The sequence below is a fragment of the Oryzias latipes genome, chromosome 3, assembly GCF_002234675.1.
Source record: "Oryzias latipes chromosome 3, ASM223467v1".
Taxonomy (NCBI): Eukaryota; Metazoa; Chordata; class Actinopteri; order Beloniformes; family Adrianichthyidae; genus Oryzias; species Oryzias latipes.
This window is the reverse complement of record NC_019861.2, coordinates 28,949,035-28,964,167: the sequence shown is the minus strand read 5'-3', so window position 1 is coordinate 28,964,167 and position 15,133 is coordinate 28,949,035. Positions and strand designations below refer to the sequence as shown.

Genomic DNA, 15,133 nt, shown 5'->3' with positions numbered 1-15,133 from the left:
CAGAGCTGCTTTGAAGTCTATTCTTTGAGGTACAGGGAGCCAGTGCAGAGACCTGAGCACAGGACTAATGTGATCATACTTCCTGGTTCTGGTCAGGACTCGAGCAGCAGCATTCTGGATGTACTGAAGCTGTTTTACAGCTCGTTTGGAGAGGCCGGTGAGCAGGCCGTTACAGTAGTCTAACCTACTGGAGACAAATGCATGAATAAGTATCTCCAGGTCTGGCTTTGACACTATGTTTTTGATTTTGGCAATGTTTTTCAGATGATAAAATGCCGCTGATGTTACTGACTTGATATGGCTGTTAAAGTTCAGGTCAGAGTCCATGATTACCCCTAGATTTCTGACTTGATTTGAGGGTTTTAGAGACAGAGAATGAAGGTAGCTGCTGACACTTTCTTTTTGTTTCTGTGGGCCAAAAATAATAACTTCGGTCTTGTTTGAGTTTAGCTGGAGAAAGTTGTTCTGCATCCACGCACTGATCTGTTGGAGGCAGTGGCTGAGTGAATCCACCGGCCCATATTCACCTGTTGTCAGTGACACATAGATCTGAGTATCATCTGCATAGTTGTGATAAGATATGTTATTGCTGCGTATTAACTGCCCTAGTGGCAGCATGTAAAGGTTGAACAGAAGGGGTCCCAGGATCGATCCCTGGGGCACACCACAAGTCAAGGCCATGTAGTCTGAGACACAACTCCCAATTTCAACAAAGTATTTCCTGTCTTCCAGATAAGACTTGAGCCAACTTAGGGCAGATCCAGAGATCAGTCTTGGAGTCTGTGCAAAAGGATCCCATGATCAACAGTATCAAAGGCAGCGCTCAGGTCTAGCAGGATTAAGACAGTGACTTTGCCATCATCAGTGTTCAGGCGGATGTCGTTGGTTACCTTGATACAAGGTGGGTCAACAATAAGAACGTGACACATGAGAATAATATGAGTCACATAACAGCGGTAAAACTGTTGGGTGCATGTGTTAGTAAGTGTAACTCTTACACATTATTTTTAATATTATTATTTACGAATAATATTGATATGGATATGCTTCTGTTTTGAAAGTGAAAACGAAAAGTAAATATTTTTCCGATTACAGAATGTCAGCCAAAGTAAGAAAAAGCGTCAAGGTACTTTTATTTATTTATCTATTTGGGCTTTTCTTTGCTCAAACTGTCCGATTTGAGTCTGATCAGAAAAAAGAAGTTGTTCTTCTTAGAGCCCTTGGCCAGCGCGGAGGAGACTGCGCAGTCAGAAGGAGGAGGAGGAAAGGAGAAAATTGCTGGAGTAAGCAGAACTCCTGAAGTTCGGAGCCCGTTAAGAAAAAGGAGAAAAAAAAAAGGAGAAGTCCTGCAGAGGAGCAGAGGCGAGCTGACTGACTGAGGGAACTACTGCAACTCAGGCGGCAGCTTTCAGTACAAGCTGAGCTAAGCGTTAAACCGAGTAAAAATGACAACCCCGATAGTTAAAAGTTGTCGTGGAATAGTTTTAAAAGTATTTGTGCTTCTTTTCATCGTCTTTCAGCTCTCAAATGCGCGTCCTTCTCCAATAATAAGATTTCCCGGTGACGACACCCCCAAAACAGACAAAGAAGTTGCTCTGGTGAGTTTGTTTGTTTTCCCTCAAACGTGATGCATTGTGGTATTACTTCTGCAAAACTGAATTGCCGTATGATTACGTTTAAATATTTGTAGTACCTGGATGCATGACCATTGTTCTTCCTTCATTTTGTAGGACTATCTGAATAAGTTCTATGGATGTCCACAAGACAGCTGCAACCTCATGGTGCTCAAAGACACCCTGAAGACAATGCAGAAGTTCTTCACTCTGCCTGAAACTGGAGAGATAGATGCTCAAACTGTGGCAATCATGAAAAAGCCCCGCTGTGGAGTTCCAGATGTTGCAAATTACAACTTCTTCCACAATAAACCCAAATGGCAGAAGAAGGACATCACCTACAGGTCAGAATCCTGAAACACTAACTCCTCTGCTCACGGTGTATGGAAAAAATGACTAAACATTTTTTTTTCTTTCATGTCATGCCCATAAACCAAGGTATTCAGGATGGTGTAAATTGCCCCCCCCCCCCTCTTCTAAACACCCCCACCCCCCTTTTTGTAACTTCCAGTTCACCCCGCCCCCATCCATAAAGGGTAAAGGGGTTTCCAGTTTATGTCCTTCTCCCCACAACATTCCTACACAGTATGTGTTAGGCCCCCCCTGCTTTTGTTCTTTTAAAATACAATATAAACACCATTTATTTTTAAAAGCGGGTTTGTGTGTCCTGACTGTTTCAGCCAGTCTGCCTTTGTGCTTAAAGGAGAGACTGTCAAGGACAATTACAGTTTTGACTGCTTTTCAGGACAGGACTTTGAAGGCAGACAAGATAGATTATGGGCTTGCGGTTTTATTGCCCATCTGTGTTTTCAAGATTTTAGGAAATATGCATACAGATTAAGCTTGCTTTTTGTCACTTTTGTGATCCATTTTAAAAGCATTCCATGAGGTTTTCTAATTACGACTTAGCTATTTTTGGCCAAAATTGAAAAAAACTGTGTCGTTTTTTAGAACATAGTTTCTGCAGAGCAGCAGTAATTCATTAGAAATTTGCCTCTTAGTTGTGGATGCAACTGCGGAGCAACCCTGCCCCAACTTCCCATTACCCATCTGTTTACACTCTCTCCCTCTAATTTATAGCCCCTCACAACCCTAACCTAACATTACCGGTGCAAGAAAAATGGCGAGCAATCCAGCCATGAAGTTTTGGTCCAGACGTGGAAAACAAAGACCTACGTGGCTCTATTTTTCTCCAAGTGGATGCATCAGAATGGAGCAGAGCAGCAATTTTCAATCTGCTCCTGATTCACACGGATTTGAATAAAGAAATACACAACAATGCAATTTTTAGACTAATTTTCTTAACATGTGTGAATATTCTACAAGAACATATTAAAAACACGACTTTTCTTGGTCTTTAAAGAAGTTAGTTTGGCTCTTTCGTTTTAAACTTTCCCTTCTGGTTTTGGTCTGTTCTTTTCACCTTTGCAGAATCCTGGGATACAGTCCTGACCTGGATGAAGAAGTCATAAATGACGCTTTCTACAGAGCCTTTAAAGTGTGGAGCGACGTCACGCCACTCTCTTTCACCCGCATCATGGACGGAGAAGCAGACATCATGATCAATTTTGGTCGCAATGGTATGCCATGCCTGTGCAAATGGGCTGAAACAACAAAAAAATGGGAACAAAATTTGGCCTTATTTATAGAAACAAGTGCTGAATGTGCTCAAGAATGTCCAATGTACAAATGTAACCACTTGGAATTGTTGGCTGCTTAAAAAAGATAATATTTTTAGTCAAAAAATGACCAACCAGAAGGTGAGCTGGTAAAACATCAGCCGCCAAAAGATTTAGAATGATGAAAAAAGATGATTAATGTAAATATTTCTGTTATTTAGGTCATTTCAGCTAAAAAGAAAAAAAGATAATTGCTTGCAGCACTGTTTTTCTGCCACTTTTTTGTCAACTACAATAAAGTATCCAGGAATTACAAAACAAAGATCATTCAAGCATCACAAAATCAGAAAAGGATTTTCATACTATTGCAAAATGTATTTTTATTTTTATGCTTGCATCATATCAATAGAGCATGGAGACGGTTACCCTTTTGATGGAAAGGATGGCCTGTTGGCTCATGCCTTTGCCCCAGGGGGAGGAATCGGGGGTGACTCCCACTTTGATGATGATGAGCAGTGGACTCTGGGAGAGGGCCAAGGTAAAATGAAAATGTTTCCCCGATAAAATCCAAATATGGTGCCATAACTTCACCTTTAGTTGTACAAAACTGCAACCATCTGGAGGCTGAGTAGAGAAATTGAATCCAGGCTTTAAAAAACTATTTGGCAAAACAGTTCATGGTGAATGATTAGCTTTCTCTTTTCAAGTGGTCAAGGCCAAGTTTGGAAACGCTGATGGGGAGTTCTGTAAATTCCCCTTCCTCTTCATGGGAACCGAGTACAAAAGCTGCACGGCTCAGGGCCGCGACGACGGCTTTTTGTGGTGCTCCACTACCTACAACTTTGATGAAGATGGAAAATACGGCTTCTGTCCCCATGAGTGTAAGCTCTTACTTTGTTTCCAATTTCTCAAACCAATCTATTTCATTGTCTGCTAACATATGGCTTCCTGTTGACATTTCAGATTTAAATTAGTTAACATTTTGTGTTTTTTATTTTGAAGAATTGTTCATTAATGTCTCCTATCAGATGATGGTGGTATTTAAAGCGGTGGTTTTGGTGTTGGATGGGAAGAAAGTAGACTGGTCATGCCAGGACACTAGTTTTCATTGTGGGTGGATTACAGGAGATCTGCTTTCCAAGTTGCTGCCCCACTTTACAACATGGAGGACTGTGAAGCATTATGTTTGAGTTACATTGCAGCAAGCAGCTCTAAAATTATCCTGATGTTACTTAAACTAACTGCCAAAGATACAATGTAGTAATTTTTTTTTTTAAATAATCTGAACACGAGAGAGGCCTGTTGTTTCAGAATATGCTTACTTTGTTGATCAATTTGGTAATTTTTTTTTTTGCTTTCTGAACTATTCTGTCTTCCACAGGTTGTCGTGTTGCATTGGTGTCCTTTGGAATCTTTAAAAATATAATGCATGCTATAGTATTAAGTTCTTATGAAAGCTTAAATGTGTATAACTTTCCTTCACAGTGTTGTTCACCCTGGGAGGGAATGGAGATGGGGCTCCGTGTAAATTCCCCTTCACCTTTCAGGGGAAACAGTATGACAGCTGCACCACTGAGGGCAGAGATGATGGTTACCGCTGGTGCGCCACAACTGAGGACTACGACCGGGACACATCCTATGGCTTCTGCCCTGAAACTGGTACTAAATGTCATCTGTGTGTTTGTGTGCTATCATAACACTCCATCCTCCAACGGTCGTGGAGGCTAAAGCTTGGGTGGTCTTTGCTTTGGTAAATGTTTGCACATTGTTGCAATTTTTTTCAGTTAACACATATAAAAATAATACTATGTTACGATGGTCCTGTGCCCATTGCTGCTGTGCAGGGAATTCTCCTGCTGTTTTTCCTTTTTTTGGGGGGTTTGCTTGTGGTCAGCTGAGTAGCTGTGAAAGTATTTTAATGTGGAGCGTTGGAGCTTATTTTCCATTCTGTCAGTGGGGCTGGTTTTGGGGGTTGAGGTAAAAACAGAAGGGAATAAGATAGACAGAGTTGCATTATCAATGAGGATTTCTTCAAACAGGAATGTGTCTTAACAAAACTTTGAGGAGTATCTTTGAAAAGGAGCACATGAAGGAACTGTGTTGCCAGATTTGTGGGGGAAACATTTTTTTTTTCATTGCAGAAACCCCCACTTTTTGGCAAATGTTTGGTTATGTGCTCAGTGGATTATTTATTGATGTTATTTGTGCAGTGCCAGCTGCTTTCATGGTTCTGTTCTCATTTTTCAGCACAATGCAAATGGAGTTGCACTGGATTAACATTTTTGTTTAATGAATTTGTTAATGATCTGCCAAACTTCAAAACTGATGCTCAGATTCAGTACATTTGTTTGCGTTCTAGCAATGTCAACAGTGGGAGGAAATGGGGAGGGATCCCCCTGTGTCTTTCCGTTCACCTTTCTGGGAGACACTTATGAGTCCTGCACTACCTCTGGGCGCAGCGATGGCAAGATGTGGTGTGCCACCACCAAAAGCTATGATGATGACAGGAAGTGGGGTTTCTGTCCTGACCAAGGTATGGCGGCTCTAATCAGAAGGATCTTATTCTGTATGTTATTTACATATGATTTTTTTTTTTTACTCATGCTAAAGTTGCTTTGGTTGCTTGTTTGTGGAAACTTGCTTAACCTTTAACATGCAAAAAATGACTCATACTAACTTATGAAAACATGTTTAGGTTACAGTTTGTTCCTGGTGGCAGCTCATGAATTTGGTCATGCCCTTGGTTTGGAGCACTCTCAGGACCCTGGTGCATTGATGGCTCCAGTTTACACTTTTACCAAAGACTTCAGACTTCCTCAGGATGATATTCAAGGCATTCAAGAACTTTATGGTGAGAGTCAATGTAGTATCAATAGAAATAGCTTTTTAAAAATTATTTGGCTCCAAAAACAATTAGTGTTTAATATTTTTTTTAATATACCCTTCTGATCACTCTTATAACAGGTGTGCCAACAGACAAGCCTTTGCCCCCAACCCAAGGTCCTGTCACTCCAATGGACATCTGTAAAGAGTCAATTGTCTTTGATGCTGTTGCACAAATCAGAGGAGAGACCTTTTTCTTCAAAGACAGGTAAATGTTTCACAACGGCCTTCATGTTTGGAACAGAAAATGCTGATTTTGTTTTGAAGAAGCATGTGTGTTCCAGATCAAAGGACAAAAAGATGACATGCATATCTGTGAAATATTCTGAGCTTCTGAGATTGTTGGATCCATCAGATTAAAATATAATGGCAGGTTGTGGAGTTTGAAATGTGAGGCAAAGGCTGGTTCAAATCCCTGGAGCTGTGCTGGATGAAGCTTAGATGAATTTTCTATCTGAGCCACGGGAACACAAACATCCAAATTGGATAGTGTACTTTAGTTTTATTACTTTATGCAGCCAAAATATGGTGGCCTAAATCTGTTTGGTTTCATAATAACCATTACAGACACATATTAGTTTGACAAATTGCCATTTGTCTGCTCTTGTCAGTTAAATCCATGTGGTGGTTAAAGGGTTAAAAAGTCTTGTCTAACAGTGTTTCACCTTAAGTACCGGCAGTCATTGCACATCGACCCATCGTCCTATCTTCTTTCTCAGTTCCAATAATACCATGATAGCTCTCTGTTGAAATCTTTTGGTTGTATGCAGATCCAGTATCATTGATGTGAAAGTCATTCTAATTCAGACTTCTTGTATTGACATGAACTGAGGACCCCTCCCTTCAACCCCAAAAGAAAGAAGATTTACCGGTAATAGGTTTGTGTATGGGCTTGTTTTCGCTCAATGAATTCCTCAATAGTTGCTCAATAGTTGCAGCAAAGTTTTGGTACGAGCAACGTTTTATAGCTTCACTGAAAGATGTGTGCTCTCCTAAGGTGATCCTATCAGTTGACTCTTCACATTGTAAGAGGGCTGTCCCTCTTTCTGCTGACCCAGTGCATGTCTGTTATGGAGCAAAATCCAACATGATGCAGTCAGTGAGTAATAGATGCAACAGTGAGTCAAGTACGAAAGTGTAGGTCTACCGCTGGGCTTTAGAAAAAGCCTATTATAGAGTCTGTGTAAAAGAAGCGTAATACTTATTAGATTCATCACTGGTATCCCTGGTACATAAGGCCATATGCTTATGCACCGACAAATAGCTGATGCCGAAGTTTATCTGGAAATATGTTTATCAAGATGGAAAGAATACAAATTTTACCAAAGAGTTACAGTTTGGCACAATGAATAAATGGCTTTGAGTAAATTAAAGCATTCAAATACTACAAACACATTATTCTGTCAAGGATTCTACAATGACTGCAGTAAAAATATGTAAAAAATATATACGGTATCTTTATTTTCTATTGTTCTATAGATTCTCTATTGGATTAAGGTTTGAATACATTCCAAAACCTTGTAATGTTTTTTTTTGCAAGGTTTTGTGCTCAAAGATGCAAGTTCTCTATGCTCTCACCGATGGAAAGACGTTTTTGCCCTAACTCTCACCACACTTGACTCAATTTATAATTTCCTTAATACAGATCAGTTGTCCTGTCCCCTTTGCAGAAAAGCAACCTCAAAGCATGATGTTTCTAACCCCATGCTTAACAATGTGTTGTTTTTGGGATGCAACTCAGCATAAATCCCCTTCCATACACAGTGATAAGAGTTTATACCAAAAAGGTCCAATTTGGTCTCCCTCATGACATTCTCCCACACCACGTATGGTTAATCTAAATGGTATCTGGCAAACTTTAGACGGGCCTGAACATGTACTGGTGTTATTTAGGGAGACCTTTGAAGCACTGCAGTTGAAGCACACAACATCGTTGTGTGTTACTAATAGTAACATTTGTTACTGTGGTCCCAGCTCTCTTCTGGTCATTGACCAGTGTTGTCGTGTAGTTCTGGGCTGTTTTCTCATTGTTCTCAAGATCTTTTACGCCCCACCAAGTTAGATCTTGCATTGAGCCCCAGGTGGAGGTAGATGGTCAGTGATCTTGCATATATTCAATGTTTCAATAACTGCTCCAACAGTTGATCTCTTCTCACCAAGTTGCTTGTATTGTTGATCGGTTCATCCCAGTCTTGATCAAGCTACAGTCTTGTTCCTGGTGTTCTCTTTGACTCTTTGGCTTTGGTCATGGTGGAGATGTTGCAACCTGACTGTTTGAGGGTGTGAGCATGTGTCTTTTATACAGACAATCAGTTCAAACAGGTGACATTATTATATGTAATGTTTGACAGTAATAAGAGCTTGCTGAAGCAGAATTAGCATGTCCGTGAGGGACAGAAGTTCTGCTTTTTTTTTTAGATGAATTCTTATTTTCTGAAGATTATCTCCTTACATTCTGTTTCACAGTTGAACTGCATCTATGATGAACCTTACAAACCTTTGGTTTATATGTCCACAAAAATCAATATACAAGGACATGACAGAAACAATAAAAAAAGATAAATTATCTAAAGTATCACAAGTGGTTGAAAAACACTTTCCTAAATATTTTTCTCTGTCTCAGCCCTTTGGCACACCATGTGTTCTTTTGTTTTTATCTGATATGAGGAGAGTGAAAAGAAAAGAAGAGGAAATTATAATATAAAGGACTTTAATAATACTTGAAAAGCATCTGGATATTGTTTGTGCATGACAGACGCTGCCTATTTTCATCAGATCAAATGTACTGGGTAGATTGAACCGTATTCTGCAAAATGTAGTATCAATCCATACAGTATCTTTAGACAGAAAAAAATATATGCCAGTTTGTCTGTTTTGGGTAATAACATTAAAGTACACTGCTCTAAAAATAAATGTAAGCATCCATAAGTAACATTTACATGTAATTTTACGTGAATATACCTCATCAAGTTTCTTACTGTGTGCATGTGTATAGAAGTGATCCAGACAGCTTGTGCTCTAAAGTGCTTAAAGAATGACACCAGTTGAAAATTATGGTTTTTATTTGTGTGCAACTACAGAGTAGCTATTGTGAAACTGCTATATTTAACACAGGAATCAACATGGCTATTATATGTTGTCATGAGACTGAAAATAATCTCTCCAGACTGATCCCTAAACAAACATTTAAAACATTTAACTTCCTGGATTCTCAGTTGGCAGGTCTGCATCAAAATTTTAATCCTGACAAATGAAATATTTGGTTCTTTTTGTGTGTTTGGACGTTTGCTAGGTATGTTCTGGTTTGCTCTATATTGTTATGGCACTTATGTTTGCTACCAGCAGATATTTTTCTTGTTAAAAAATAGGTCAGTGGAAAAGATTTGGGGACTTTGCTGCTGTTGTTGCGCAGCTGTTTATTGGAAATCCCGGCAAGATGGGTCATATTCCGCTGGCGTCTGCAACCTTAGTCCTAACGAGAACCAGATGCTTATGAATCAGGACATTGTGGCGGGCTGAAGCAGAAAAGCACCAGCACTAACCTCTACAACACAGATATTTACACACACACGTTACCCCCGCCTTCCCTCCAACCCTCTCTACTCCTTTTTCCATCGGTCTGTGATTTCATCTGCAGCCCTTCTGCTCTGTTCCTTACGCATTCTCATTCTCTCCCCCTGTCAGGTTCCTGTTCAGGTCAGTCAATTTCCGAAGCAAACCCAAAGGCCCTTTGCTAGTGGCCACCTACTGGCCAGATCTGCCTGCCAAGATAGATGCTGCCTATGAAAACCCAGCGGAGGAAAAAACTGTCTTTTTCGCAGGTATGTATTAAATACCAAAAAAAAAAAAACTGAAGGAGATGCTAACCTGGTAATTTGGAAAAACTAATGTCTCAATTTTGAAACACTACACTCTTTCAGTGAGACTGAAAGATTTGTCTTTACTAGTTTAGCAAATGTTTACCATTCGGTCAGCCCTTTTTTTCTCTCTGAAATGTTGAAAGCAGAAGAAATGTCGGTAATATGTGTTTTTCATCTGTAGAAAATATTCCACCATGGTAGTTAGTGGTTTGTAATCAATTTACGCTTGGTCTCCTCTCTCCTAGGAAATCAGTTTTGGGTTTACAGAGCTGATGAGCTGCAGAGTGGCTATCCTAGAAGACTCTCCAACCTTGACCTCCCCGATGACGTGCAGCGAATTGACGCTGCTTTTAACTTCCGAAGGAACAGGAAGACTTACCTATTTTCTGGAGACAAATTCTGGAGGTGAGCTTTAAAACCTTCGAACGTAAGGGTGGATCATTTCAGGTCCTGAGGACAACCGTCTACATGTTTCTACATGATTCAAACCCTAACCACAGCTGTAGCTGAATCAGCTGCATCGAACCAATCAGAAGCTGCCATGACAAAACGCTACTTGGAAAACAAGCAGCATAGTGAATCTTGCTATGCATCTTTTATTTTGAAACTGTTTTCTGACACAGGCTTCCTTTGGCTGTTGATAGTATCAAATCTGGATTAATTTGAGGATGGATGAAACTTTAACTGTACTGTAGAACGCAACTGCTTTTTCATGTTGATGATTCAAAGTCTTTTAGATTATTATGCTACGTTAAAACCACGCATGTGACGCATATTCAAGAATGTGTGTTTAGATGTGTATATGAAAGACTTGGTGTCATATAATTCTGTACAGGGAATTAATTTCTTCAGTTATTAATTTCTTCTCCATGACCAATTTCAAACGGTTAAAAGGGACGTCACGTCCGAGTCCTTGATTGGTGAAAGTTCAACCTGCCACACACGTTTCTGAAGCCCAAAAGCACATTTACGTGCGTTTACACAGCCTTTTCACTGAGGACGGTGTGAACATAGCTTTAGGCTTATGGTGTGTTGCTCTATTATTTATGTCATTTTTATATGCTGACAGATATGATGAAGATAGAAAGACCATGGACCCTGGCTTTCCCAAACTTATTGCTGATTCCTGGAATGGCATCCCAGATGACCTTGACTCTGCCTTCAGTCTTAATGGCATTGGTAACAAACCATTTTAAATGTGTATTTTTTTCCTAGAAATATGTCGATCTTGACAGTTTGTTTACATTAAGAGTTGTAGATTTAAACAAAAATACAAGCAAACTTTATATTCTAAAAGGGATTTTTACTGTATCCTTATGCTCCTAGAAATCATTCAACACAAATTTCCACTCATAAATGACCAATTTTGAACAATGAAGGTTAAAAGATTGTTGTCACATTGTCAAAACACATTGACAACAGCATTGCATTGACTTTATTTTATGCATACTATCGTAAATCTATTTAAGTATGTATTTGCATCTGCATAAACAGAATTTAGTCTTAGCAACCATTCTTATCTAGGAACCTTAAAACATCATGTCCAAATGTCATAGCAATCCTAATGGAAGCAGAGGTGGAACTTTTTCCAAAGTTATTTATGTTGTAGAGAACTGAAAAGAAATCTCTCTGACCTTTTTTATGTTGTGTTGATTGTTGTGGTTTGTGTTATACATGCTAGTTTACTGATGGCAGAGCTTTTTTTTTCTCCCCTTTTTTAAAGGAAAAGTCAGTGCGCCCTGTCTGGAACTTTTTTCTCTGACAGATAAAGTCTGATATGTAGGGGAGCACTGTTGCCGCCTTGCCAGAGGCTAAATGTTCCGAAGAGCTGACTCCACAGATATGTGCAGATGTTAAACAGCAAAGGGAAAAGGTTCTGGAGCCAATTGTGATGGAAGACAGAACAGTTAGTGAGAGAACAGCTGCTTCTTGTTACTGAGTCAATTATTCAATTGGTTTTGAGCAGATAAGCAGCAGTTTTTTTTTTTCCTTTTGGATGTTCTGGAATAGGACACTGCAGCTTAAATGCATGAAAGGATAAGTAGAAAATATAGTATTATTATCCTTTAATATTTATTTTGGAAACATAAACAAATCCATATAGAAAAATGCAATAAACATGTTATAGAGATATCATACTAATAATTGAACACAGCCAATATTCCATATTAATTACAACTTTCGGCAAAAAAGCCATAAATATCCTGAATAAAATTTATGTAAAATAAAGACAATTTAAGATCCGTTTGAGGATTATTTCAATGGACTGGGCTTTAAACTTTTCCCAAAGTTTCATTTCCATAATGTAGTCTAAATTATTGACTGTACAAACCTGTAAAAAGTGATGATTATAAAGGGTGTGAATGGCACAAAGACTTTACTCTGTTCTGTTGAAAGCCCCCTTGTGTCCCCCCGCTGCCAATCAATAGACAGCATCCCTAAAAATGAGCAGATTTAAGCTTTAGTAAAATCAAAATAGCTAAATAGCCCACACACAGTCTTCATGATTAGGAAATAAATCAATATACATTATAAAGATAATCGAAACCATTGATACCAAGGGTATCTTTTGTGTAAACATCTGACTCCAATACTAAACCCCAAAAATTGAAATCAAAAGTACAATCATCTCCTTTAAACGCCTTAGATGAGATAGCAAATTATTTCTAAGTAGCGCTTAAAAAATAAAACCCGTTTTTCAAAGCTGGGTCAGCTGTGTGTCCAGAGGCTGGATGGGCTTTTGACTTGGGTTTTTTCCATTAATGCCTTCTTAATGTTCACACAGTGCTGTAAGCACAAATTACTCATTCCTCACACATGAATGTAGAGCAAGTTTGAGACCTTCCACAAAGGTGTCTCTGTACCAAACTCCATTTGCATATTTTGGGGAATGTGAGGCTCCACTTTGCCTCAGCAGACCCTGATTGTACATTTAAGTTCCCAACACTTTTATGATTTTTTTCAGAAGCTTTTCTGTGACTTTTACACACAAACTTTGGACCGTTATTTTGCAGGGTTTTCAAAATGCTAAAACAAATTGAACAATGAAATTAATTTATTATCTCCAAAGGCTATTATGCATATCCCGTGGCTCAAAACAAGGTGAAGACATTTTTTTTCACCCCGTGAATAGAAACAAACTTTTATTTTGTAAACATAGCCTAAATATACTTGAAATTAAACATTCAGGATTATAAATGCCAAAAAGTGGGTTCAAACATAAGAATTCGAAGAATATCCAGACAGAGTGAAACCATGCCTATTTGACACCTGTTATGATATTTGACTTGTTTCATAAAGCATTAGTATAAAGGGTCCAGGTAAATTAATCAATTGAACAGTTTTTGACAGACTCATTTGGAATATTCTGCCACAATTTTACACATTACATTATTACATTTAACATGTTTTTATTTTTCTGATTATTACAGATTACAGCTATTTCTTCAAAGGAAACCACTATTTCAAACTGGAAGACAACACCCTAAAGATTGTCAAGCTGGGTGAAATAAAGACAGACTGGCTTGGATGTTAAGTATTAACATGAAGTCCTCACTGTTGCATCACGCACGAGTTGAGGTTGGCACAGTGCACACTTTTCTAAGCAAGCTTCTCTGGGACACATGTTCCTCTGCTCTGTATAACCAATATTTTCAACAAATGGCAACTCAAGACTATATTCATTAGCTTAACATATGCAACAGGATATTTGTCGTGTTTCTTTTGGGTTTTTTTACGCTTATGTTTTACATTGATGTCGATTTTTGAATATGTTCTCCCCCTTTTTTCATTATTTTCTGTAAATACTTGTTAGAAAGTCAGACATCAGGCATGTCCACACTGCATTAACCACAGCACTGTAATGTGGTGCAGGGTTTTGCCCATTCATGCTCATATCTTACCTAATGAATATGAAGACTTTACGTTCTCTAAAGATTTTTAAAATTTCTTTTTTAATGTTTTTATGTATGTCTTTTTTATTTCCTTTTCTCATTGTTGAGCAAACATTTACAATAATGAATTTGCACAATGTGACCGAAAGTGGTGCTTTTAGAGAATGCTTTATGCATGTAGTCCTACATATAGATATTGTGTTTTAGATTTTGTGTAACTGTGTCTGACAGGACTATGTGCTACCGAAAGGGATTTCAGAAAGTTGCAATCACAGGCACACATTATTCTACGTTTGGTTGGCACTTTGCATTGAAGTCCACAAGAAAATTGCACAATGGAAAGTTCATTTACTGCCATGGCATCTCCATGATGTATTAACTAATGGTACAGTTTAATGGCACAGGTTGCCTCAAAAAGACTCTAAAGGTTTAGTACATTATGGATTTATGACGAAAATACTGGGGTAAAGTTGTTTACTTAATGTTTTCTATGTTTTCTTTCTTGGAATATACTCATGTTTTTTGTTGTTTTATCTCTTGTGCACTTTGTTACTGTAATCAATAAAGATAATCAATATAATCAACTTTACATCATTTGTCAAAGCAGACAGAGAGGAACTTTTATCAAAATTGTTTTTAGTTATTGACAGGATAAACAATTATTTAACTTGTGAAAATTTGAAGTTCTTGATCTGATATAAAACATTGTATCAAATTGTTCATCAATGAAGGAAACAAGTTCTGAAGGTTTTAAGGCTGCAATTTAACAAAGAGAAAAAAGTATGATACAATAATCAGGACATCTACATAAAATAGAATAGAATGGAATATCTTTATTTATATAGCACTTTTCCCAAAATGAATCACAAAGTGCCTTACAAAAGGAGCTTAAATTTAAATCAAAACATAGAGAGGTCATAAAATACAATAATAATAATAATAAAACAGTAAAATGTAGTAAAGCAAGGACTAAAATCAACTAAAAGCTCTCCTGAATAAAAAAATATTGACCTAAGATTTCAAACACTCGACGGAGTCAATCTGACGCAACGAGGGAGTTCCACAGATGAGGAGCAACGGCTTGAAGTGAGAGATCTCCTCTAGTCTTAAAGCAAGTTTCCCTCAACAGATTTTGGTTGGAAGACCTCAAGGATCGACCGAAGGGTATGCGGTGAAAAGGTCAGATATATACATCGGAGCTTGACCATGCAAGACTAAAAACTAAAAGTAGAATTTAAAAATCAATTCGAAATTTGACAGGTAAC

At 38.3% G+C, this 15,133-nt stretch overlaps 1 protein-coding gene across 1 annotated transcript; it reads left to right on the top strand.

Annotated features, from left to right (window-relative positions):
* Window positions 1-1,346: 1,346 nt before the first annotated feature.
* On the top strand, window positions 1,347-14,448 carry mmp2 (matrix metallopeptidase 2). The gene is given in 13 exon segments (NM_001104879.1): window positions 1,347-1,598; window positions 1,731-1,957; window positions 3,045-3,193; window positions 3,642-3,770; window positions 3,940-4,113; window positions 4,718-4,891; window positions 5,592-5,765; window positions 5,928-6,083; window positions 6,197-6,323; window positions 9,800-9,936; window positions 10,221-10,380; window positions 11,045-11,154; window positions 13,407-14,448. Coding segments are annotated over 13 exon segments (1,974 nt in total). The 5' UTR covers window positions 1,347-1,445; the 3' UTR covers window positions 13,511-14,448.
* Window positions 14,449-15,133: the final 685 nt, after the last annotated feature.